General features: G+C 44.6%; 1 protein-coding gene, 1 long non-coding RNA gene and 1 other non-coding gene across 7 annotated transcripts in view; 1 reads left to right on the plus strand and 2 right to left on the minus strand.

Moving 5' to 3' along the window:
- The window catches only part of LOC141371444 (uncharacterized), a 29647-nt gene extending 23099 nt beyond the window's left edge, over nucleotides 1-6548 (minus strand). The window contains exons 1-3 of one of the 2 annotated variants that reach the window (XR_012376400.1): nucleotides 6234-6548; nucleotides 5907-5998; nucleotides 4952-5055 (exon numbers count right to left, since the gene is read on the minus strand). This is a non-coding gene — a long non-coding RNA (uncharacterized lncRNA). The remainder of the gene's footprint in view (nucleotides 1-4951; nucleotides 5056-5906; nucleotides 5999-6233) is intronic. The other variant, XR_012376401.1, reaches the window with a different exon arrangement.
- On the minus strand, nucleotides 3855-3956 carry LOC112820484 (U6 spliceosomal RNA). Its single transcript, XR_003207155.1, has one exon. It is a non-coding gene; the product is annotated as a U6 spliceosomal RNA (small nuclear RNA).
- A 255-nt stretch (nucleotides 6549-6803) lies between the features above and the next one.
- The window catches only part of SH3TC2 (SH3 domain and tetratricopeptide repeats 2), a 51599-nt gene continuing 35668 nt past the window's right edge, over nucleotides 6804-22734 (plus strand). For all 4 annotated transcript variants that reach the window (XM_073890887.1, XM_073890888.1, XM_073890889.1 and 1 more), the window contains exons 1-3: nucleotides 6804-6974; nucleotides 16984-17082; nucleotides 20507-20634. In XM_073890887.1, coding sequence (XP_073746988.1) covers nucleotides 6923-6974; nucleotides 16984-17082; nucleotides 20507-20634 — 279 coding nt within the window. In that variant the 5' untranslated portion in view covers nucleotides 6804-6922. The remainder of the gene's footprint in view (nucleotides 6975-16983; nucleotides 17083-20506; nucleotides 20635-22734) is intronic.

Here is a 22734-nt window from a genome sequence, read left to right on the forward strand (position 1 = left end):
CAGGTGTGATGGGACAGATGCTGGGGCCGTCAGAGGTGAGGGACTGAAGGGTCTGCAGGATGTGCTCACTGAAGCCTCCAGACACTGAAGGAGCAGGTGCAGGGGAGTTCTGATGGCCTCGACTCTCAAAGCGTGGTCCAAGCACCAGTGCACGGGCACTACCCGCAAGCTCCCCCTAGGACTTCTCACCCCTGAGGGGAGCCGGGATTAGGATCTGCATTTTACCCATTCCCAGGTCTACCCATTTCCCATGGCTGCTGCAACAAATGCAGACTTAGTGTCTTCAAACGATGCAGCTTTATCATCTCGGAGTTCCAGGTGTCGGAAGTCCCAAGTGGGTCTCCCTGGGCTAAAATCAAGGTGTTGGCGGGGCCGTGTTCCTTTTGGAAGTTCTAGAGGAGAATCCATTCTGTGCCTTTTCCAGCTTTTAGAGGCTTCCCCCATTCCTTGCCTTGGGACCCCATCTTCCATCGAAAACCAGCATTGAGACAGCATCTTCAGATCGCTTTCTCTGATTCTGACCGCTGGCTTCTAGTTTCCTTGTCGTGTCTTCTTCCGACTCTGACCTTCCCACCTCCCTTGTGGTTACATGTAGATGATCCAAATAATGTCCCTTTCTCAAATTCCTTCACTTAATCCTATCAACAAAGTCCCTTTAGCCAGGTAAGGTAACATATTCCCAGGCTCTGGGGATTTGGACATCTTTGGGGGGTGTTATTCTGCCTATCATGCCAGATAATTAATATCCATATTAAAGTTTGAGAAGCATTGGCCCATTGTATTCAGATGGTTTTCCTTTCCTACTTTCCCAGGATGTTCACATATTGTTGAAACCTTTTAAATTAAGTGCATGGATGATAAACTTGTTTTACTCGTTTGCTTGACCTCTATGCATATGTGGTTCTGTGGAGGTTAAGAGAATTCTGATCTTTATTATTAGACAGATGTTGCTTGAGGGAGGGTTTGGGGGTTGGGATGCTGTGTATATGTGTCTGGTTTATATCCTCCTGGCTCTCTTAAGTGGTGAAGGCTACTGTATGTGCTGGTGCTGGCTGGAATGTTTGAGAAAGCTATTTCTGTCAATTACTAGCAGTAAGACCTTGAAGTCACGTGATCACTCTCACACAACACTTTCCTTGCTTACAAAATGGCAGGTCCAACTCCTATGTTACTGATATAGCTGTGAGGATATAGTAAGATGGAGGATTTCATCAATAGGGAACTCTTGAATAAGTATGTCATTTTTTGGTTATCTGTGAATGCTAAACCTTGGGGATGAGAGGGACCCTCTCACATTCTTTTCTTTTTTCTGTTTTTTAAAGATATACTTATTTATCTGAGAGAGAGAGAGAGAGAGAGAGAGAGAACACAGTGGGGAGGGGCAGAGGGAGAGGGAGAGAGAGAAGCTCAAGCAGACTCCATGCTGAGCATGGAGCCCAACTTGGGGCTTGATCCCACGACCCTGAGATCACGACTTGAGCTGAACCCAAGAGTCCATGACCCAACCGACTGGGCCACCCAGTTACCCCCTCACATTCTTTTCATTGAGAGAGCCAGAGTCCTTGCATGTGGTCCCCCCTTGTGGTTAAGACTTTTAATTGACTTTGGCATAGATCAGGGATACCTGGGTAGCTCAGTCAGTTAAGCCTCTGCCTTTGGCTCAGGTCATGATCCTAGGGTCCTGGGATCTAGTCCCACATTGGCCTCCTTGCTCAGCAGGCAGTCTGTGTCTCCCTCTGCCTGCCATTCCCCCTGCTTGTGCATTCTCTCTCTCTCATAAATAAATAAATAAATAAATAAATAAATAAATAAATAAATAAAATCTTAAAAAATAAAACAACTTTGGCATAGATCAAAAGAAAAGGAGAGCTAGATGGACATTTAGACCCCTGAAATCTACACCTGGGCCTATGCCTCATCCCTGCAAAAGAAACCCCTGGGGCATTATTTGCTGAAATCTGGATGCACGTCAGAATTACATGGAATGGGTCTAATCAGAGATTCTGTTTCACTGGGGCTGGGTAAGATCTAGGCATCTGAATCTTGATAAATCTCTCCAAGTAGATAGAATGTGAGCTATCTCCTGACTCCTGTAGGCTGATGTAAGCTTGGGATCCATTAGCAGAAGAACAATATGTGAAACAAAGGAGGGGACAGTGCCTCAGAGCTGTGTGCAGAACACACAGCTCTGTTGGGTGGTTGGATGGAGATCTGGGGACCCCACTTCCAGAGGAACTTGAACAAGGTCATCACGGGAACAAGACCTGAATGGATGGGGACACAAAGTGACTTTTCATAAGGAAAGCACCAAAGAGGAAATGGTTGACTTTCTGAAGGTCACCCAATGAAATTTATCAATGAACACACCTAGAAAAGAGACATACATTTCCTTTTGCTTGAAACCGATTTACAAAATCACAAAAGCCAAATACCATAGAGATGAAAATAGTTGAGCATGAAGTTTCATTTTTCTTTCTTAAGTAGAGTGTTTGCAAAACTCATGTCTATCAAAAACATTGGCCAGTTGAGAATTAAGGAGAGAAATGCAGCTAGGGTGGCTAGGCTGGATGCCTTTGTCTGAGGTAGTGAAAGGTATCTTCCTGATTATCTGAGGACAGGCAGACCTGATTTTACTTGAATGCATTTCCTTGTAGGCTTTCTGATTGGAACTGAGATTTTTGTCTCTGTGGCTGGTAGGCACATTCTACTCACCAAGGATATCTCTTCTTCCTCAGAGTCCGGATGCCTGGACAATATGCCAAAAATTAGCATAACAGTGATCACACACACACACACACACACACACACACACACACACACGCGTGCATGCGCAAGATTTGCACAAGTAAAAAACCAACCCCTATAAACTCCTTTTAAAAAATCCTGACAATCATTTTGTGAGGTAGAACTTTTTTTGTGATCTTGATGTGACTATTACCATCATTGTTATTTGCAAAGGAGAGACTATAACAAATAACATCCAACTTGGAAATGGCAGAGCCAGGAATTGAACTTTGGTCTTCTGACCACAAATCTAATGCCCAAACAGAACCCCAAGAGGTAAAAACACAGCACTGTGGAGTTTCCTGGGGCAGTCCTAGTAAACTGCCCAAACTGGGGGGCTTCAAACAACAGAAATACATTGTCTCATAGTTCTGGGGGCTGGAAGTCTCAAATCAAGGTGTCTGCATAGCTCTGCTCCCTCTGAAAAACCTGCAGGGAGAAGCATCCCTTGCCTCTTCCTGACTTCTGGTGGTTTGTTGGCAATCCCAGGCACTCCTTGGCTTGTGGATGCGTAACTCTACTCCTATCATTGTTGCTGGGGTTTTTGCTTGTGTGTCTGTCCTCACAGGGTGTTCTTTTTATAAGGACACCAGTCATATTGGATTGGGTCCCTCCCTACTCCACTAGGAACCCAACTTAAATAATTATATCTGCAACAATCCTATTTTCAAATAGAGTCACATTCTGAGGTACTGGGGGTTAAGTCTTCAATATATCATTTTTGGAGGGGACAGAATTCCACCCATGACATTGTCTTGCAGTTTTCCCCTTGAATTATAGTTCCCCAGTACATATCTTATTATCCCAACTAGATTGTGAATTTCCCAAGAAAAAAAATTCAGTTTTACATCTGAAGGGTCCAACTGGCTGCTCTTGGGTTGGATTTGGCCTACAGGCATCTTTGTCTGCTCTGAAGTATTAGCCTACACAGTACTTTGGGAGATTTTCTGAATTAATCTGTGAGTATTCATTTTTTAATTCTTATTTTTCTTATTGAAGTATAATTAACATACAGCGGTATATTAGTTTCCAGTGAACAACATACTGATTCAACAGTTCTATACAATGCTCAAAACGGTGGATGCTTCACGACTTTGCATGTCATCCTTGTGCAGAGACCATGCTAATCTCTGTACCATTCCAGTTTTAGTACATGTGCTGCCGAAGCGAGCCTAGTTTGTGACCATTAAAAAGTTTGGGAACTTCAAGTGAAAATCTTGATGTCTGATTTCCACGACAAACCAGAATGTCTGGTTATTTACCAGAGGAACATGGCACCATAGTTCCCATTGCCTGAAGCCTAGCAGGGGGTTCTTAGGTGGGGCAGTGCCCTCCTTGTACCACAGATATATTTATACCCTATTGGTTCTGCTTCTCTGGAGAACCTCGATTAATATACTCTTCATTCAGAAATATGTCTAACACCTAAGCCCCTCTTGCGACCTCCATTGCTGTCACTCTGGTGCAGGCCATCATTATCTCTCTTCTGGATGTTACAATTGCGGCATACCTGGAATCCCAGTGATAGCCGATTTTTCTTTTGTCTTTGTCTTCTTTTTTTTTTTTTAAATAAGATTTATTTATTTTAGAGAAAGAGAGAGCATGTGCGAATGAGCAGGGGGAAGGGGCAGAAGGAGAGGGAGGAGAGAGAGAATCTCCAGCAGACTCCCTGCTGAGCGTGGAGCCCAATGCGGGGCTCGATCCCAGGACCCTGAGATCATGACCTGAGCTGAAATCAAGAGTCAGCCACTCAGCCGACTGAGCCACCCAGGCACCTCCAGCCTATTTTTCAAGGAGCAACCAGGGTGACTCTTTAAAGTCGTAAGTCCATCATGAGACTCCTCTATTTAGTATCCTCCATTGTCTTCCATCCCACTCACAGTAGAAGCTGAAGTCCTTAGAGGCCTTCAAGGTCCTATGCAATCTGGCCTCCAGCTGCTTTCTCCAACCTCATCTCTATACCCTGCCCTGCCTCATGGACTCCAACCACACATGCTTTTCCTTCCACTTGCCACCCATGGTCCAGCCTCAGGGCCTTTGCACCTGCTGCCCTCTCTGCCTGGAAAGCCCTTTGTTCAGGCTAATTCATCTGAGTTACCCATATGCAAGATAGCACTAGTTTCTTGCATCTCAGGAGAAGCAACGACTTTATCCAGAATGGACTTGCCAAAATGTGTGTCTCAGCCAACTGCCTCAGGGTGTCATCTGGGACAGATGGGTTTTCTTTGGTTGGTCTTGGTCATTTGCAATTTTGGATCTCTGTTGCTGCACCTGTGTAAGAATGGTGTGCAGGCTAGTCAAGGAGAAATGATAAGTCTGAGCATTTGTCATCATGTGCACGTTAAACCACGGTTTCTCCTCATTGTCTGATTCTCATGTACCTCCCAAAATTTTAAGTGACTACTGTCTAAAGAAACTCTTGCTCTTTTATATTAAGTCCAAGAAAACATCCTAAAACACTGCTTTGGTGAGGGAAAAGGCATGGGACGTTATGGGAAGTAGATACTTTAGACAGATGTGCACAGAGGAAACATCCCCCCTGTGATCCCCCATGTGATCGGAGAGACCCTGTACCCTTGGCCTCCCTGCCCCTGCCCTCGCCCTCCTCTCCTGGGCCTTCCATAGTGATCACCAAGCTCTGAGAGTTCACTATCAGATCATCTAATTGCTTTTCACTGTGGTCATGGCAAGAGCTTGTATATTAGAAAAGAGAAGCTCCCGAGCTGTGGAGTCAATTAGACCTGGCTCCAGTCCTGAATCTGACATTAGTAGATAGTGGGGCTTTGGACGAGTTATACGCCCCTCTTCATGAGTTTCCTCACCTATGGAATAGAGCTGATAGGGCCTCCATTATGGGCCTGTTATGGGATTTAAAGGAAGTCATGTATAGTGAGTGCCTTCCCGTGACCAACATTCAGGGACTGGGAGTCAAGATGAGTCAGCATTGAAACTGAAGCCAGACTCTTGTCACCTGAGGCTGAGCTGCTGTGTGCAGTGGAGACTCGTGACCACTGCAGGGAGACTGACCCGTGGGCTATCCTTCATACTGTCACCCCAGTGCTCCTCCCAGACTATAAACATGGCCAGGCCACCTCCCTCCTTAAAATGCATGCGAGACTGACCTTCAGTCCAGCCTGCACGGCAGCGGTTAGGACTCTGCCTCCTCTAGGCCGCCCCGCCTCCCTCTTTGGTCCACTCACCACTGAACTTTGCTCTAGGCATTAAGAAAATAATACGTAATTAGTGATCCGTGAGCTTGGTTGTTAGATCAGTCGTGTCTCTGCCCAATCTTGTGGACTTTCAACTATATTTTCTCTGTCTCATGTGGAAGATGTCATGGGAGGTTTTCTGCACTGTGTCCACTGCATTCTCTGGCTCTGTTCCTTGTCCAAAATGGAAAAGAGTGTGGTCTGGGGTGACCAGGTTTTTGTGCACACTTGGAGACTTACCACACTTGGTCCTCCATCCTCTCTCATCTGTAAGGTGCTGGGCTCCATCAGGCGATTTCCCACATTCCTTCTGACCAAAGCTTTAGGAACAGGGGCTGGGGCCCTGCACACTCACCAGTGAGGAGTTGGCTCACCGGTGCTGCTGGGGCCTAGGTGAGATGCAGCACCCACAGCTCCAGCTTCACCCAGAGAGCTGCGGGAGGTGCTCGCAGAGAGAGGCTGGGTGGGGATGGCTTTCTCATTGGCAGGCAAGGCAGTGTGGGTCAAGTCAGTCAGGGGAAACAAGAACAGCAGCTTTGATTCCTGGGATGCTCTCTTCCCTCCTCCCCCACCCTGACCTCCCCCACAGGAACCTAACTGTGTATCTCAGTCCTAGAATGTGAGGAATGTGCCAGAGCCTGATAGGCCTGAAGCAATCTGCAGAGAGGCAGGGAGGAGCACTGCTCCCCAGTCAGAGGCCTGACAGTGTAAGGACTCTGGGTCCTGAGGGCTGGGCTGCCCCTCCCCTCCTTCCTGGGCCTCCTGCTGCAGCCGGATCTCAAAGGCTGCATTGTGCGTTGAACTGGGTTTTGGTCCCTAGTGTGCCAGGGAGGAGGCGGGAGGAGGGACACCGTTGGGAGGCTGTCCCCTCCCAGTGCTCTTCTGGCTGGTGTTCCCAGGGGCCTTGGCCTGGGGAGAATGATGCACACATGGGTGGCTGCTTCTGCATTCCGGGGGAGCCGAGTCTGTCCTGGGGCCCAGGTGAGTTTCCCGGGGGGGCCTTGGCATGTGGAGTTGCTGAGGTGGTTGGTCCAGTGAAGACTCAGGGATCTGCTGGGTTGGGAAAGTTACTTTTCCAAAGACGGGGAGATGGCTCTGCTTTCTGGTCCCCTCTCCTCTTTCCCTTATTCAGTATTTGTCATTCTGGCTTTGCGAAAAGCGAGTAGACCCTGGGAAACTTCTACTTTTCCTGATGAGAGAGACTTTGAGCTCACTCTGTGAGAAGCCAGTGCTGCTCTTGGCTGCTACTCGCAGGGTGTGACTAACCCCTTCCGTCTTTTCTTCCCAGGATTCCCTAGGTCAGGAAGGAACCTCAGGCAGTGAATGCCTTTGGGGCCTGCGGGTGGTCATAAATTTGGCCTTCGTCACTCAACCCTATTTTCATCAGTGTTGCTGTCACTAGAGAAAAACAGGCAATTTCCTGCCTCCCACCTATTACAGTGTGATTTTTCTTTTCTTTTCTTTTTTTACGTCAACTTGAGGCCATGGAGACTTGTTGCCTAAGAAATTGTCAAGTCATCTGAGACTTCACATCAGGTGACCCACCATCCCAGTTTGTCTGGGCCTGAAGACTTTCTCAGGATGCAGTCAGTGCTAAAACCAGAAGAGTCCCGGGCAACCAGGGTGGTTAGTCACCCTAATGCAAGCTCCTTGCTTCTTTTCAGAGCAGGACCGAGGTGGGGCCCTGCCATCTGGAGCAGGGCATTTATCAGGATGTGTGACGGCTTTGAGGGAAGGTGGCAGAGTCAGGGAGGACTTGCTTGGGAGATAAGAGAGCACCATGCCAAGGAATCATTTCCCAACCCTTGTTAGGATTCCATGTCTTCCTGGAGTTCCAGGTGGTTCCTTGGAAGGGGAACTCCGGAGAACCCCTAGCCAAGGCAAACAGATTCGCAAATGATGCCCTTGGCACAAAAGGCACAACCTTTACAAGACCAGTGCTCTAACCCCTGAGCTATGGAGCCAACTACACAAGGCACAACCTTTAGCTATGAAAACATTTTGTGTCTCCAGATTTCTAAGATTTAGATACTTTTCAGACCCTTTCCCTAAATCGTGTTGCCGTTGTACCCTACGGGAGCAGATGCTGAATGGAGTGTGCGGGAACATGAAGGACCACTGGTCTACCAGCCAGGGACCTGGGTTCTAGATCCAACTCAGTCTACCCTCACTTGGGCAGGCATCATCATGGTGAATCACCTGGTCTTTGAGGGCAAAGTGTCTGGCTTGATCTTGGTTCTTTGACTTAACTTGAGCAATTTACTTACCCTCTCTGTTTCAGTTCCTCCATCAGATTTGTGATATAATTATGCATTGCTCATAGAGTTGTGGTAGGGATTAAGTTTCACACTTAAAATGACCTGGCACACAGTTAATTAAGCACAAGAAATGTCAGCCATATTAATTACATTTCTATGACCCTAGCTTATCAAGCTCTCTCTTTAGGCCTTTGTTTGCTCATCTATAAAATGAGGGATTGTAAGCTTGGCCAGCAGAGGTGCCCTAGGGAGCTCTGCTCCTGCTTTCTGACCCCCAGCCACAGCTAGAGCAGCTCTGCTTCTGTCTGACATCCTGTCCTCAGCCCAAGATTTCATGTACAAGAGTTCTGTGGCTCCAACCCAACCAGCCAACCAAGCAACACTGAAGAAAGCATCCTCAAAGTTCTTATCATCCAGTGATTTTATTGTTTCACCTGATTTGGGGCATCGATAAGTGGTTGGCATCCTGAATCCACTATTTCTCTGAATCAACTTGCCATTTCCTTTATCGAGGCTTTTCATGCTATTTCCCCAAACTGTTTTCTGTGCTTGTCAGCGCCTTTCCCTAGGGAGGATGATATGGGTGTCGTAGGTTTGAGGACCGTTGATACTTCCCCAAACTGTTTTCTGTGCTTGTCAGCGCCTTTCCCTAGGGAGGATGATATGGGTGTCGTAGGTTCGAGGACCGTTGATACAAACATCCCTTGTTAGGCAACCCTATTTATCCTAGAGAAATGGAACAAAGTACGAGACATATCCTGGAGGGACTCCATAGTTCTGTGACTTTGGGCAAACCTCTTATATTCTTCGAACCTCAGTTTTCCTGTCTGTAAACTGGATCTAATGGTACTCTCTATCAATGGAGTTTTGGGTGAGGATTACATCAGATAATTCATCTCATGGATTTAGCACAGGGTCTGGCTTCTGATAATCCCTCAGTAATTATGGGTTGTTTTATTGTTCCCTAGTAAAGACTATTCCCGTAACCCTTCTTCCTAATTCTTGGCCTCACTGTGCTCCTGTTTCTGGCTGCTTCTGCCATTACAACTGTTTAAGGGGGAGTCAACAGGGAGGACCAGCAGTCCTCAGGGGTAAGAGAGGCAGGAAAGGGGAAGGCTGTCAGTAGCACTGAGCCCTGGACGGATGCCTAGCTGGTTTGCCACAGTGTCACACAATGACGAATGTTGGCTCTGGCCACCCCAGGTGACCTGCATTTTCACACATGGGCCCTGCCTGCAGCATCTGTTCCATAATATTTCTCATTTGCTCACATAAGTCTCCCGACTGCACATGGTGAGAGGTACTGGTTCTGGTCAATTGCCCTCATGTCTGTCTTCCTGGACCCTTGGAGATGCTTGCTGCTATTTAATAAATTATAGTTGCTCACTGAGGATTGCAGAGTAAGTCATGTCAAAGCTCATTGACCTAAAAAAAACTTCTAGCACTGCCCCGTTATCATCAACACTTTCTTGAGGAAATTTGGCAGACTGACACTTTTAAACAGGGGCTGTGAGAGAGAACATTTGCCTATATCGATCGCGGGTGTTTTTAACTTTCAACATTTTTGGTAAATGTGAATCATGAGTATAATAATAGGAAATCGAGGGAGAATGCTGGCAATAGTGAACGATGCCTCATATTTGAACTTTAGAAAGCTTGCGAGGCATTTTGAACTTACTGATAATAGAGAATTTCAGAACAATAAACCCACCATCTAGCTCTAGCACATTTCTACATTCTACCACGTCTGTTTCAGAATATCTTTATTTCATTCTCTTAAAGAAAAATAAAGCGTTGCAGGTGCAAGGAGGGTCCCCCTGTAGTTCTCCCCAGTCTCGTTTACCTTCCTCCTTTCCTCCCCAGAGTTAATGACTTTCATGAATTCAGTGATTTTGTGCTTTTATTGCATGTTCCTGTGCTCCTAATCATTGCAAAGAATTTTTTTTCTGAAGATTTTGATGCTGAAACAAAATGGTAGCGTTATGCAACTTGCTTCCCCCCCCTCCCTCCACCTGATGATTGGAGATGGAGCCGTGGCTATGATTTAACATCTGTCCTAACAAGTGTAGGTTTCCATCTTAAAACTTGCTGGTGGTGTGACCTTCAGGTCAAAGAAGGAAAAAAAAATATGTAGGTGGAGAAAAAAAGCACGCGGGGAAACACTTCTTCAAGTTTTCTTCTTAAAGTTGGGGTGGAAGGTCGGAGGAAGGACAGACTGAGAGAGGAGAGAGCTCATGTCCGACAAGTCGCTGAGAGTGAGCTGTTTCCAGATTAGAGCCTGCGGACCTCAGAGGTCTGAGGTCAGGGTAACGTCATGGAGGCAGCACAGTCTGCCCCCAGGGGTCCGGGGGGCCTCTGACTCTGTCGCGGAACGTGCTATGTGACCTTGGTAGAACCACTTCTCCTTTGTTTCTTCCAAGTAAAACGGGGAGTAGAAACGAAATGATCTCTTAAATCCCTTCTATCTATTCATTTGCTGTAATTATCGCCTCTTCCTTATTTTTATCCCTCATACTCAATATGTCAAGATGCTTTCTCTCTTCTAACTTTAAAATACCAAGTCATTCACGATATTCCCTCACTGCCCATTTGCCAAAATCACAGCGCACAGTCTCACGCTTATACTCCTGGATTGCCGGACAGCTTTTTGGCTGGCCTCCCTGCCTCTCGTCTTTTCTTCTCCCCTGTCCTTCTTGTGCCACCCCAGGTAGAATTTCCATTGTTATTAGGCCATTCCCATGCTCGAGAATGCTTCATGCCTCCCTATTGCTTGCTGTATCTATTCTAAATTCCTCTGCTTGCCTTGAAATGCGGTCCCTATCCTGACTCTACCGTATTTATCAATTTTAGCCCCATGATCACTGTCCTCTCTGGTACGTACAGCCTGGCTTCTGCTGTCTCTGTGTATGCAAAGTTCATTCCCCCTTATCTTGCTGATCTCTTTGCCAGTAATTTCGCTCCCCTCCCTCCCTCCCCCCATATAAATCTACCAAGAAAGTGGAAAAGAAGCCACAGACTCAGGGATAATACACGAAAACCACATATCTGATGCTTGTATCCAGAACATTAAAAAAACAAAAACAAACAAACAAACAAACAAAACCACCCTGGGACATCTGGGTGGCTCAGTTAGTGAGGCATCCTCCTTCGGCTCAAGTCATGATCCCAGGGTCCTTGGATCGAGTCCCACATCAGGCTCCTTGCTCAGCGGGGAGTCTGCTTCTCCCTCTTGCAGCTCTGCCTGCCACTTGCTCTCTCTCTGACAAATAAATAAAATCTTTAAAAAATCTCACCCTTATAACTCAGTAATGAGAAGGTAAATAACCTAATTAAATGGAACAAAAAGTTTGTAAAGACACTTTCATTCAGAAAACGTATGTCTGGCAAATAAGCACATAAAAAATGCTCAACATCATTAGTTATTAACGAAATGTCAGTTGAAACAGTGAGATAAAACTACACACCTATAGAATGGCTAAAATTAAAAAGTCTGATAATATCAGAGGTTGGTGGGGATATGGAGCAACTGGAAACCAGAACTCTCTTTACATGGCTGATGGGAATGCAAAACGTTATAGCTGCTTTGGAAAGCAGTTTGGCAGTTTTTATTTTTTTATTTATTTATTTTTTAAAGATTTTATTTATTTATTTGAGAGAGAGAGAATGAGAGATAGAGAGCACGAGAGGGAAGAGGGTCAGAGGGAGAAGCAGACTCCCTGCCGAGCAGGGAGCCCGATGCGGGACTCGATCCCGGGACTCCAGGATCATGACCTGAGCCGAAGGCAGTCGTTTAACCAACTGAGCCACCCAGGCGCCCAGTTTGGCAGTTTTTAAATAAATCTCAATTTTTTTTAATTAGTAACTTTTTCTCACCCATAATAATAACAAAAATGATACTAGCTTATACCAAAAGTAATTTATTGATTCATAAATGAAAAGTCCAGGAGTTGTATGCTTTACGTATGGCTGGATCAAGATATTCAAATGATGTTATCAGAAAGTTATCTTTCCTAAACTCCTAAACTTTTGTTGGGTTGGCCTCAACCTCAGGCAGACCCCCACCCTGTGGTAGGTCCCCCCGTTGCAGGCTGTCATGGTCACAACTCCTAGTGCAATGGAAAGAAATCTCTTCCTGCAGAGTGCTGATGAGGGTCCTACGACTAGTTCTCATTGGCTTCACCTTGGTTATGCGGCCATGGCATAACATAACATGATTGGCTTATGCTTGAGTCTGCTGCCCACTTTTGGAGCTAGGGACGGAGTCATCCCCACCTTAACTACATGGACTGGGTTTACAAGGCTCATCTGACTAATGAAGAAACTCAGCGTTGAGTCTGGGACTGTCTAATTGCAGTCTTTGTTCTTAGCCACTTCTCTACCTGCCTTCAGTGTTAGGAAACAAATGTGTGTCTATTACAGGATATTTGGAAAGTGGACAAAAGTAGACAAAAAGATGATGAAAAATGATTCAGCACTAGCCACTATGAACCTTCTGGTCTATTTCCTTTCAGTCATTAAAGAAATCATACTTTTTTTAAAACATATTTCATTCCATATGATAGCTTTTTGTTGCCTTGATTTGTCTCTAGTCCGTTTTTTTAAGGCCCAGCTAAGTCTTCATTCTTTCATGTTGAAATACAATCCATGTGCAAAAGAGTTCTGTGAACTATGAATCCCTGTGCAGCTATTAACTGCTCTTCCTATTATGTGGCTCACCCAAATTTTCCAGATTCCTTATTGTGTCTCAAATGGTTGTCTTCTGGCTCATGGGTCCCCAGGCAGCTGGTGAATAGGCTCTCTCTACTCCAGAGATTCTCATACTTTAGAGTACAAGAGAAATCCTCAAGATACTAATTGAAAATGCACATCTCCAGACTCTACCCCTAGATATTTGGATGTGATGTAGGTAGAGAATGGCTCAAGGAATAATTCCGGATTTTTCTTCTATCAAAATTTACCATTTATACAGAACTACACACAAAATTACATGTGTACAGCTTAGTGAATTTTCACAAGGTGAACATACCCATCTATACTGCTTCCTGGGGTTGTCTTTCATTTATTCTTATTGCTTTATTGTACTTAATTGTATATACTATCACTTACTTATCCCATCTTGTGTAGATGGACATTTGGCTTGTTGTCAGGTTTTCGGTGTTGTATTTTGGTGAACACATCTATGTATTCTTTTGAGTATATGCCTAGGAACGGAATTGCTGAATCTTACTGTAGGCATATATTCAGCTTGAACTGATATGTCAAACAGTTTTTCCAAAGTAAAAATTTTCAAGGCTTATTCTCACACTTTCAGTATATGGGATGGGAGTTCCAGTTGCTTTGTATCCTTATGAACACTTGGCTTTATCTGTCTTTTTTATTTTAGCCAGTCTGTGTGGAGGTGTTCCACTGTGGTTTTAATTTTCATGTACCTGATGAGTTTGAGAAAATTTTCATAAATTTATTGGCCATTTGGATATTGCTTTGATAAGTGCTTATTCATGCCTTTTATCCATTTTTCTAGTGGGTTGCCTACTTGTTTCTGAAAGATGCATAGCATTCTTTATATATTCTGGATTTGAATTCTTTACATTCTGTACATTCTTTATATTTTCTTCTACTCCATCACTTACTTTTCACTCTCTTAATTGCATCTTTTGATTAACGAAAGTTCCTATTTTATCCATTATTATTTTTTTCGTGTGTGGGTAGCACTTTTCCATCCAGTTTAGGAAATAACTGGCTACTTCAAGTCATGCAGATATTCTTCTCTATTTTTCTTTCCTTTTTTTTTATTTTAAAGATTTCATTTATTTATTTGTGTGTGAGAGAGAGAGAGAGAGCACAAGCAGGGGGAATGGCAGAGAAGCAGGCTTCCCACTGAGCAGGGAGCCTGATGCGGGACTTGATCCCAGGACCCTGGGATCATGACCTGAGCAGAAGGCAGATGCTTCACCGACTGAGCCACCCAGGCGCCCCTCTTCTCTATTTTTCTACAAGTTGGCTAGGACAGACAACCTTTTAAAAAGCAGCACCTAGGTAACTCTGATGCAGTCTATAAATTACGTCCTTTTTTAAGGACGTATAATTAAGTGGACTTTATAATTAAGTGAGGGACTTGCAAACATTGTAATTTTCTGCTCTAAACCTCACACATCTTTTCAGAGCTTTGTGCCCTGCCCTCTCCCTCAAAGCAGGGTGGCCGTGAATGTCTTTCTTCAAGGTGGGCTTACCTGGTGGGCATTCACCATCCTTAGGCGGTTGTTTCTTTCCATGCAGTGTTGCGATAGGGACGCACTCTCGAAGCTTGCGGGGGCTGGATGTGAATGAGTAAATTTGATGGTGTGCAGACTATGGTGGACAGAGAAGGAAGGCCGCAGAGGGGCAGCAAACGCTTGGCCCCAGCCGACTGTGGCCACATGAGAATAAGGGCCCCGAAGTACAGATCTTCCCGTTTTCAAAGCGAAGCCAAACATCTGGTTATGTAAAATTCGAACTTTAAAAATTCACTGCTGGGGAAAAGAAAAAAAAGAATAACAAAAAAGAACAAAAAAAAAAAGAAAGAAAAATGATGTTTGTGGGTTTATGATGGACTCTGGCCTCTAGCCTATCAGTTTTCAAACTGTCGTAGAGTAAGGAAGGAGGCAGCCACTCCAAGTGTGATCCTAGGACCAGCCGGAGCCCCCCCCCACCAACCCAGAGCACATTAGACATGCAGAACCTTAGGCTTTCAACCTACTGAGGCAGAATCTAAATTTTTTCAGTATCCTCAGGCCATTCATACACACAGGAAAGTTTGAGAAGCACCGGTCTAGATGTAGGGTTCCCAACACTGGCTCAAATTAGAATCGTTTGGGGAACTTAAAAGAATTTCTATGGCTGGGCTTCACTAAGAACCACATAAATCAGCATTTCTGGAGATGGGGCCTAGGCACTGCTATTTTTGAAAAGCAATCTGAGTGATTCAAATAGGCAGAGTTGAGAACCACTAACTTAGATTTATCTGTCATTTGTGAGTGGGAAAAGTGAAACTTCAGAAAAGGCAAGGATGGAATGCCTTGCCCAAGGTCATTAACTAATGTATGGGAGAATCTGATGTGTGCTCAACCTCTTATCTCATGATTCCCAAGCCAGTGTCCTTTTGCTACAGTTGCCTTTGGTTCCTGGGGGCAGAAGTACAAAATGATCCAGTTCATCCATAGCTCATTACTGCCAGCTTCAGCTAAGCTGCTTTCAACACCGAACCTCTAACAAGACTGGATGATGAGCTGTGAGCTGATGGGCCCCTCCTTCTGCCTATTCAAACCCAAATCCACTTCATTCTCCCTATGCATCACCCCAAAAAGTGCTAACTGCTCCTGCTATGAAGAAATGGAATGTCCTCCATTTGGGACTCATAATCTCACTGTGTAGGCATGGAGCAGGGAGGGGAGGCACAGACATCTGGGCAGCCATGTGAGGATTTGGGGTCAGCATTCATCAACAGTGAGTGGATGGAGTGTGATGGCTGGTCCCTATCCCTCTTGGGCTGCCTCAGTAGAAGAACAGGTCCACAATACAAAATGGGTTGGTCTGTTTAACTCTGATCTAGCCTAATTTTACAATTGAAGAACCTGGGAGAATTAAGTGAAGGACTTGCAAACAGTGATTGAGCCAAGATTCTTAACCCCTCTTTCCAGGCCCAGGCAGTGCTTATAGTATTCTGACCCCATGGTATAGTCCTTGAACAGTTCCATGGTCAAAGGAACAGACTAACCAAAAGTAATGTGTTACGGACTTGAGTTCTCTTGTTGTATTTTGGGGATACCACGAGGGAGGCCCACATTTCATAGTGATGCTTGTGAAATTTCCTTCTATTCTTTTATATCCACTGCCTCGTGCTTTACAGCTTCTTCTCTTCTCTTTTCAACTGTCTGCCATCAAAATAGCCTCCTCCTTTTTTTTTTAAGATTTTATTTATTTATTTGAGAGAGAGAGAATGAGAGATAGAAAGCACGAGAGGGAAGAGGGTCAGAGGGAGTAGCAGACTCCCTGCTGAGCAGGAAGCCCGATGCGGGACTCGATCCCGGGACTCCAGGATCATGACCTGAGCCGAAGGCAGTCGTTTAACCAACTGAGCCACCCAGGCGCCCAAAATAGCCTCCTCCTTAAGCCTAGCTCGTGTCATGATCTTCTTTCTTCTCCTTTCACTACAGTTCGACCGTGGCAAAGACAGGAACGTTTTGGAGATCTGAGGAGAAGTCCCACACAGGACTCTTAGGGGCAAACAGTCTGGTGACCATCAGTATGTTTCAAGTCCATTACAAGCATGACCAGCCATCTCCCTAGTGATGCCACCCTCCCTTGCTCTACTCCAGCACTTCCGTTATCTACCCACTGACCTTAAACCTTGCTGCAGGCAGATTTATAATGACATTTTAGGTTCAACGTATATTGAGCATTTTCAGTGTCCTCAGCCGTGGGACTCAGTCTGACCCGTGAGTGGGACTCTGTCTTATTTATTTATTTTAAATAAAACAGGGATCCTCAGGCTACTGCAGAATTGAGATAGCAGGTATGACAGGTCTTTGATAACAGTTGAGTACAAAATAATTATTAAGCAATTGGTGATAGCAGGGAGAATTCTTCCATGCCACCTGCCCTGGAGAAAAAATTGTCACTTGACAGCGACTTGCAGTCCATGCTTATATCTCGCTTACACTCATACAAATGATCTTTCATTTGATCTCCTCCAGGTAAAGAAACTCCTTCCAAGGATCCAGCCATATCAAGTGAGTTTATAGTCTCATCTGAAGACAAGGAAAGATGTTTCCTGCCACAGAACATGACTCCAGGTATCTAAACCCCAAAGAGAAGCCCTATTTTTTAAAGTATTTTTCATGTAGAATACCACAATATCCTCCCTATCTCTCCCATCTGCAGGCTCCTTTCCTTTTATCCTTTCTAGGCACCACCATCTTTGTAGGTATGACCTTGAATGTGGTATTCACTTGCTTACAAATCTTCCAACGCTCTCCATTGCTTGCAAGATTAAGTTAAAGCTTCTCAGGTGACCACTCAAAGCCCTTCACAATCTGGCACATATTAGGAGCTCCATATATATTTGCTCTACTGAAGAAAGTATATCATCAATTAAATATTAAGGTCCTGGAGGGCAGAGGTAATTTTTTGGAAGACTTATGTATTTATTCTACATGGTATCTTAAAGATTTATTTGTGCATGGCTGGTTTTTCAGAAAATGTTTGGTAAATAAATACACAAATTGTTGAATAAATATGTGGAGGTCATGTTCGTATTCTCTCTACAGTACCTTATACATAGCAGGTTCTCAATAATCACTTGTTAAGTAAATGCATAAGTGAATAAAGGGTTGAATATGTGGGGTGAGATGGGCCAAGCAGAAGAGCACCTGTATGAATCTTTCAGAAGCAGAACAAGATTTTGAAATTAACATGAAAGAAATCCCATTCTCAAGACACAACTTTCACAAGGTTCCCGGTAAGAGACCTCGACGGAGCTGGCGAGACGTTGGCAGCAGAGGGTGGTGTACCTGGGCTGGACTTTGTACCAGAAGCTCTGGGGATTAACCCGCAGAAGACCCAGGGTCTGTCGTATAGTAACAGGGACCATTTTGGGGGACAAATCGTGTGCCAAGCAGGTGCTAAATGATCGCCTCTCATTCTCACGTGTGCACCTCTAGGAGGTGCCATCAAACTCCCCATTTCAAAGGTGGCAGAGTCTCAGAGAGGAAGGCAGCCTCCCCACTGCCACACAGCTAGTCTGTGATGAGACAGGGGTTCAAACCCCCATCCTTGTTCATAGCCACGATGCTTCATTGCCCCTCCAAATATATACTTCTCTCGGGCAGACAAACAATAGATTTGTGAAAAAGATTTACATTAAGAATGGTTCAAAGGACATAGACCAGGTAAATGGATGGTGTTTACATGTCATACCAGGTTCTTTCTTTTCCTATTTTCAGATTCGGTCAAACTGCTGGGCTGGCCGTGAGAAAAATCTTGCCCTTTCTTGTTCTTGTATCAGTCTGCTTCTTTGTCTGTTAGCTTGGGCTGTCCTCTACAAAAGGTGACTCGCCACCTGTTGTTTCTTGAATGCAGTGCAGTCAGCATTTTGCCTTATCAGTGCATGAAGGCCAATGAACAAAGGAGGGGCTGAACTTGTCTGTCTTTTAGCATTTTCCACCATGATGAACTGTTTCCAGGAAAGTCACTGAGTGAGAAGGGAACATTCCACCCCAGCCTCCAATCTCTCCTTTATGCAGAAGAGTCACCAACAAAATCAATCAGATACATTAGCATGATTAAATGACCGGTTTTCAGAAGGACTTAGAAAAAAATGACAGAGTGTATTTCATACTAACACTGGATTGAGCTTGATTTATTCCCTCATCTGGTCTGCTGAGGGCACGGTAGGATCTCACAGTGGGGTCCAGACAGGAGGCTCTTGAGTGTCAGCTCTTAACTGTTGAGTTCTCAAAAGCAGTTTGCTTATTTAAATCCAGGTCTTTTGAGTGACAGATCCAAGGATTCATATGCTGGACAAGGAGAGCCACACCGAAGGGGCTGTCATTCATTGGGGGCTATTGTGAGAGATTCTAGAAGGGAGTTTGGATCAGGCTTTGGAAGGACAGGAGAGATGGGTTTGGTGAAAAGGAGAAATAGAACCAGTCAGAGTCAAGGTTGATTACAAGTGTGACAAGATGAGGGCAGAGGGAGCAGTAGAGTTAACAGCTAATGCTTCATGTGTTAATTGAATATTTATTGTGTAGGAGGCACCGAACAAAAAGGTTTAAATGCATAATCTCATTTGTAAGCCTCTTAAAAGCGCCGTGAAATAGGTACTATTCTCATTTTGCTAATGAGAAAAGTCAAGTGTAGAGAGGTCATTAACTGCTCAGCATGGCACAGTGAGTGAGGGCAGAGCCAAGCCTTGAGCCCAGGTCTGTGTGACTCCGCCTCCCTGGGCTTCACCTCCTCCTAGAGGTCAGTGTGCTGATTGCTGAGGCTACCAGACAGAGGGCTGGGTCGGACAGCTGAAGATGGGGGGCTTGGCTGAGGTTAGAACACAGGCCATGGAAGAAGAGAGTGGAACAAACATCTGCCCGCAGTTCACACCCATGTCAGGTCGGTGGGGTATGTCCTATTGCAGCTGGCCAGAAGCCACAGCATTTTCAGGACTTCTTGGTTAAAAAGGGGCCTTTTAAATGTGGGAGTCCAGGCTGCCTTGTGTTACCACGGCCCAGCAGGAGAGGGGCTGTCTTTAACGGGCTCAGGGATTGGCAAAGTCCCTGGCAAGTTAGGGCTAGAAGAGAGACCTCCATGATTATCCAGTCCAATGCCTGTTTGGTTCATTGTATTTGATAATTATTAACGCGATAGCTACTTATTGTCTAAAGAAGACATGGCAAAGTGCAATTGTAAGATGAACCTCCTCAGGGTGGCCTTTTCCAACAATACTGTCCAAAGGCATACCCCTGAGCCTTGCACTGCTCCATCATGCTGTCTGTTAACCCAATTACACTGCTTTCTTAGCACTTTTCTCCATCCGAAATTATTATGTTCATAGAATTGATTACTTGCAGAGAATACAAGCTCCATGAGAACAGGGACCACCTCTATTTTGTCTCCTGCTGTATCCCAGCACCTGAAACAGCTTTTGCTCATAGTATTGGTGCAATAAATGTGCATTTTGAAGAAATTAAAGATAGACTTTAATACATTAAGCAACTGCCCTGGCAAACATTAATAAACTCATTATTAGAAACAGTTGAGAGAAAATGTATGGTGTATGCATAATGCATAAAGTATAGACTATTACATATCGTAAATTTGACATATAAATAATTTCCATATATATGGATAAATTAGTATTTGTTCAAAACTTTCACAAATCATCCACAGGAAGATATATATGTCTAGTTCTTCTTGTTGGCACTGTCACCTCGGTGCCAGGAAGCCTAGGAACATACCTTGTTCAAAGCAGAAATAACAACAGCAACTCCTGGGATTCTGGAACACTCCCAGGCTTCAGCCTTTTCTTTCTTTCTTTTTTTCTCTTGGGGGACATTTTAAAGGAGGTACTCAGGAGATCGTTAAGATTACTTATAATCTCTAATTAATGAGGACACTAATTTAAGATTTAGGTGTGGGAAACATTGGGGTTCACCTAATTCTTTTTTCTCTTTTGTTCCATTTCCAGCCTGACCTGATTGCATTTCTCTCTGTGTTCTCTTTAAGATCTGACGCTCTCCTTCAGTGTGAAGAGCCGCTCCCGGAGATGCGTAAACGGCCTCCTGCAGGAAGCGGCCAGGAGGCGGCTCTGGGCCCTGGAGAATGAGGACCCGGAGGTGCGTGCCCTGTTTCAGGTGAGCTGGGGTGGCCCGGTGCAGTTCTGAGCCTGCCTTCTGTCCGGCCGCTGCATGGCTCGCCAGCACCTAGGACAGCGCCGGGAACAAAGTAGGCCCTCAAGATTAACAGCTGAAGGAAGGAAAGAATGATGAAAATGTACACATTTGCTGCTCAGCAAGAATAGGCACAACTCGGAATGGGGCAAACTCTGAGTTGCAGAGTCAGAGAAAAAACGGTGTCGAATCTGCCACTCATCGCTGTTTGACCTTCTACAAGCGACTCACCTGTGTAGGATGAGAATTGTTATGATTATTTACCTCATGAAGTATAGCTTAAAAAATGTGGTAAATTGGAATTTTGTTGTTTTTTTCATTGTGATAAAATAGACGTAACATAAATTTTCAACGTTAATTATTTTCAGTGTACAATTCAGTGGCATCAATACACTCACATTGTTATTCACCCATCACCACTATCCATTCCAGAACTTTTTCATCATCCCAAACTGAAACTCTGTATCTATTATACAATAAGCCCCTCCCATCCCCTTCCCTCACCACTGGTAACCACTAGGTATACTTTTTTTTAAGTACCCAAATTGCCAATCAAAAATTAATAACTATAAATTTTAGAATGAGAGGAGTAAAAGGCAATCAAGTAAATAAACCAGTTCCTCCTTTCATAGTGGGTAGCTAGTATCTTCAGTTGTTAAACCAAGGAAGAAGGGTAAGAACAAATTATTTACAGTTTAGGAGAGATTCTTTTTTTTTTTTTTTTTAAGAACTTATCCGTTTATCTGACAGAGGGAACACAAGCAGGAGGAGCGGCGGGTAGAGGGAGAGGGAGAAAGAGGCTCCCTGCCAAGCAGGGAGCCTGACGCAGGGCTCTATCCCAGGACCCTGGGATCACAACCCCAGCTGAAGGCAGATGCATAACTGACTGAGCCACCCAGGTGTCCCCTTAGGAGGAGAACCAAAGTCAGAAATGGTTAAAAGTTGTTGCAACTGGAGGGGAGAAAAAGAATATTACTTCATGTAATAAACTATTATGTTCTAGTTATTTTTACAGTCTCTGAATTAATTTGATACAAATTAAAAAGGGAAATGTGTTCTATTAATCTGTCATGTAAAAAAAAAAGACTGGTTTGTTGGGAGAAGTCGGTTGGCACTTTGGGTGGTGGCATGTTCTTCCTAAATAGCAGATAAATTATAAATAGTAGGGTTTTTTTTAATTTCCAAAATTCAAAAACTTGGAGGCATGAGCTGCTAACTAGCACCATCATTTTTTAAAATTTGAGGCACTTTTGGCGTGGACAGGAGCTGGGTTTGATTGAACCAGGTAGTCTGCTGGGCTGAGGGTTGAGCCGGGCCAGCTTGTGTGTGGGAGCAGAGACCTGGAGTCAGCTGGATCTAGGCTCCAGTCAGTGGGGCCGTTGCCTACGCTCAGGGTGACCCGGGGCAAATTGCTTAACCTGTCCGTGCCTGGTCCTCCTTGACTCTAACACATGGATAATGCCATTTTCTATTAACGCTGAGATGCCGTTTGATTATAAAATGCAGCAATATTTTATATACCTCAAAGAAAGGGAAATAAATGCTGCCAATTAAGTAGGATGCCATGCTTCCTTATCTTTTATTTCAGAAATAATTAAATGTGGTAAAAGTGCATCTTAGAATGGATTAAATAGTGTAATTGTACTCTCTGCATAGGGTTATTGTGAGTTAAATGAAGCATTGTTCATAGATTGGTGAAGTGCCTGTCAATTGATGAATCTCCTGGAAATCGGTTTTTATCTAGAACCCCTTCCCTGATAATAGGCTCTGGGGACTCCTGGGGCCTGGTATGGGAGAGCCCCGGAGTTATGGCTTTGCTGACCTAAGGGCTCTTCCTCTCTTCCTTCCTCTCTTTCTCTCCTCTTCTTTCCACAGGGTTCCCCCAGAGCAGCGTTCCAGGGCTCGATCTTTGATCGCAGCACCTGGCCTGGGGGGAGGAAGGATGTTCTCACCATCACTCATTGTAGTCAACTCTAGCAGCTTGGACAAGCAACAGAGAAAGATTTTAGGGGAAAACCAAGTCTGTACAGTAGGTCAGGCCTATTTTCTCAGGTATTAAAAAAA

Source organism: Callorhinus ursinus, unplaced genomic scaffold (genome assembly GCF_003265705.2).
Source record: "Callorhinus ursinus isolate GAN/ISIS: 27379988/994484 unplaced genomic scaffold, GSC_fseal_2.0 scaffold3, whole genome shotgun sequence".
Classification (NCBI taxonomy): Eukaryota; Metazoa; Chordata; class Mammalia; order Carnivora; family Otariidae; genus Callorhinus; species Callorhinus ursinus.